Below are 2,199 nucleotides of genomic sequence, written 5' to 3'. Positions count from 1 at the left end.
CAGTGTCGATTCGTATTTATAAAATATAAAAACAGTAATAATTTTTATTTTCCATTTAATACTATAATTAGAATTTAATACTCGAGTAATTAGACAGCGTTTCCTTTTCAATCGGGTGAGTCACAGACGTTCGAAAACCGGTCAAACTTTCAATAAATTACTACTTTGTACATCTAAAAAAAGAGAACGAGGGAGGAAAAATAGGAAAGCGAAGTACGACGGATGGCCGATTTTCAAAATATCCGTTCTGTGACAAGCCGTATATCAACTTATTAATACATCTTCATTGCATTTAACATTGCGAACGGAAGTGGAATGGAAAATTGTCCAATTGAAAATACATTAGATAAACAAAAAAAATGATTCTCTTCTAGCAACGTTAAATGCGATGCAAGTCAATAGTACTTTCTTTCTTTTATACAAATTTCCTATTATTCGTTTCATGTTAAACCATGAAAAGTTACGTCCTAATTTTAGAAGTAAAGTACGAGTCCTTCGGTTCCGTGATACACCGGAGAGTTCACGTCTGTTAAAACTTACTTCTTTTTCCTATCTTGCGTGCACTTCGGGCAGTACCATTTCCCTTTTGGTTTCGTAGTCAAACCGACACACGCGAAATGGAACCACTCTATAGGACACTGTAACAAGAAACCAGGATATTTATAAAATAACCATCAAAGGGGGTTGCTAGATTTCTATTATAATAGTAAAGACTTACGTCCGGGTTATCACAACCAATCATTTCTCCGTAAGAGACTTGATGACACAGGCAGTAAGTCGGCTCGTTAGGATCTACTGGCATATCTAAGACATCTGCTGGATGTCCCAATGCTGTAGAATCGACTTGTGTACCACCTCCAACAGCTCCAGCTGACGAAGCAGAGGCAACAGACCCTCCTGAAATAAATACACATATATTATTAATAATTGTAGTTTTTTTTTAATGGAAATGAAGAAGGTGATGTGTAATCTCACCTTTCTTCTGCTTCTTCCTGGCTGTTTTCGACTCATCTTCACTGCTAGCACCAGCAGCACCCTTCTTTCTCTTCTCTTTTTCTTTTAATTTCTTTCTACCCTTTTTACTCGCATTGCTTTCTTCCTGTGCTCTGCTGCTGTTCAGTGCCTTGTCCTGTATCTCGGCTTCGAACCTTGCCAGGTCAGAGTCTAGTCTCCTAATATGCTTGTCCACTAATTCGTATGTTTGTATTGCTAATTGAACTTTGTCGTCGCCATACTCCTTCGCCTTATTGAACAGGTTTTGTATATGGGTCAGCTGTTCTTTCTTCTTCTCCGGCGACTCTTTCTTCACATTCTTCAAATAATCGTCCGCTAGTTTGTCGATGTCTTTCATCAATCCCTGTGCCCTGGCATCAAGGTCACGCATCAACGTGAAGTTTCTCTGCAGCTCAATGGGCAGATGCTCCAAACCTAATGTCATTCGAAAATAAATTCCAATTTCGAAACAAAGTTTTTCTCTGCATTTTATTCTCTAATGCGGAAATACAGAAAAACTGTATAGAATTAAAAAAAAATTGGATGCTGTGTCATAGTTAAAAAAATTCGATTTTGATAAAAAACCGCGGTGCGCGGGGTCGAAAAAAGTTGAATGCTCGTACTTACTGTCTAAATAATGCTCGAGGTACAGTGCCGTTGTCATGTTTTCCTTTCAGTTGACCGAAGGACAGAAGGGGATTTGACGCTTCATGTAAGCAACCGATTCGCCTCTCTGACCACCAGGAAATATTTACCTCAGCGTTATGGGTAAAAAAACTCACTGAAAACTTGATGAAAATAACCGATCGATGCCCGTTGATGATGCAAACCGAGTAGCATCACGGCATTACTCTCATGGCTGCCAACGATATCACTCTCGTACATTCTAATTCCAGCAAAATGGTGCAAAATGGCAACAACGCTTTGTGTGGTACGACATGTCTGGGACTCCCGGGTAGGGTTGCTATGAAAATACCCTCACGGCGATTTCCCCTCTTTTCGCGTTCCCTACCACTATTCCCATCGCCTAACCATTCCGACTTCTGATTTTGATTCTGACAGTGACACACAGTGACACGGTTTTATAAAGATTATAAAATCGTGGTCTAACGTAACCACTGTTTGACACGTCAAAATAATAATTTTATCCTACGTCTGGATAAATAGTTACTGATGTAATTTTATTTTGAAATTGAATGTAAATGG

At 39.1% G+C, this 2,199-nt stretch overlaps 1 protein-coding gene across 1 annotated transcript; it reads right to left on the bottom strand.

The window, feature by feature from the left end:
• Positions 1-6: 6 nt before the first annotated feature.
• Ing5 (inhibitor of growth protein 5) lies at positions 7-2,045 on the bottom strand. Its single transcript, XM_018020494.2, has 4 exons — positions 1,621-2,045; positions 976-1,428; positions 719-897; positions 7-638 (listed from the first exon to the last, which is right to left on the bottom strand). Exons 1-4 carry the CDS (start codon positions 1,655-1,657, stop codon positions 537-539), a joined length of 771 nt encoding a protein of 256 aa, XP_017875983.1. The 5' UTR covers positions 1,658-2,045; the 3' UTR covers positions 7-536.
• Positions 2,046-2,199: the final 154 nt, after the last annotated feature.

This window comes from Ceratina calcarata, unplaced genomic scaffold (genome assembly GCF_001652005.2).
Source record: "Ceratina calcarata isolate Rehan_Ccalc_2016 unplaced genomic scaffold, ASM165200v1 scaffold229.2, whole genome shotgun sequence".
Taxonomy (NCBI): Eukaryota; Metazoa; Arthropoda; class Insecta; order Hymenoptera; family Apidae; genus Ceratina; species Ceratina calcarata.
The sequence above is the reverse complement of the archived record's forward strand: the minus strand, read 5'-3'. Positions and strand labels throughout refer to the sequence as shown.

Bases quoted from the DNA above. Each gene is read 5' to 3' on its own strand.
- Ing5 (XM_018020494.2), bottom strand. From the start codon at position 1,657: ATGACAACGGCACTGTACCTCGAGCATTATTTAGACA. The intron at 1,429-1,620 runs GTAAGTACGAGC...GAATGACATTAG, and splicing joins CCTCGAGCATTATTTAGACA to GTTTGGAGCATCTGCCCATT. The intron at 639-718 runs GTAAGTCTTTAC...TTCTTGTTACAG, and splicing joins TTGGTTGTGATAACCCGGAC to TGTCCTATAGAGTGGTTCCA.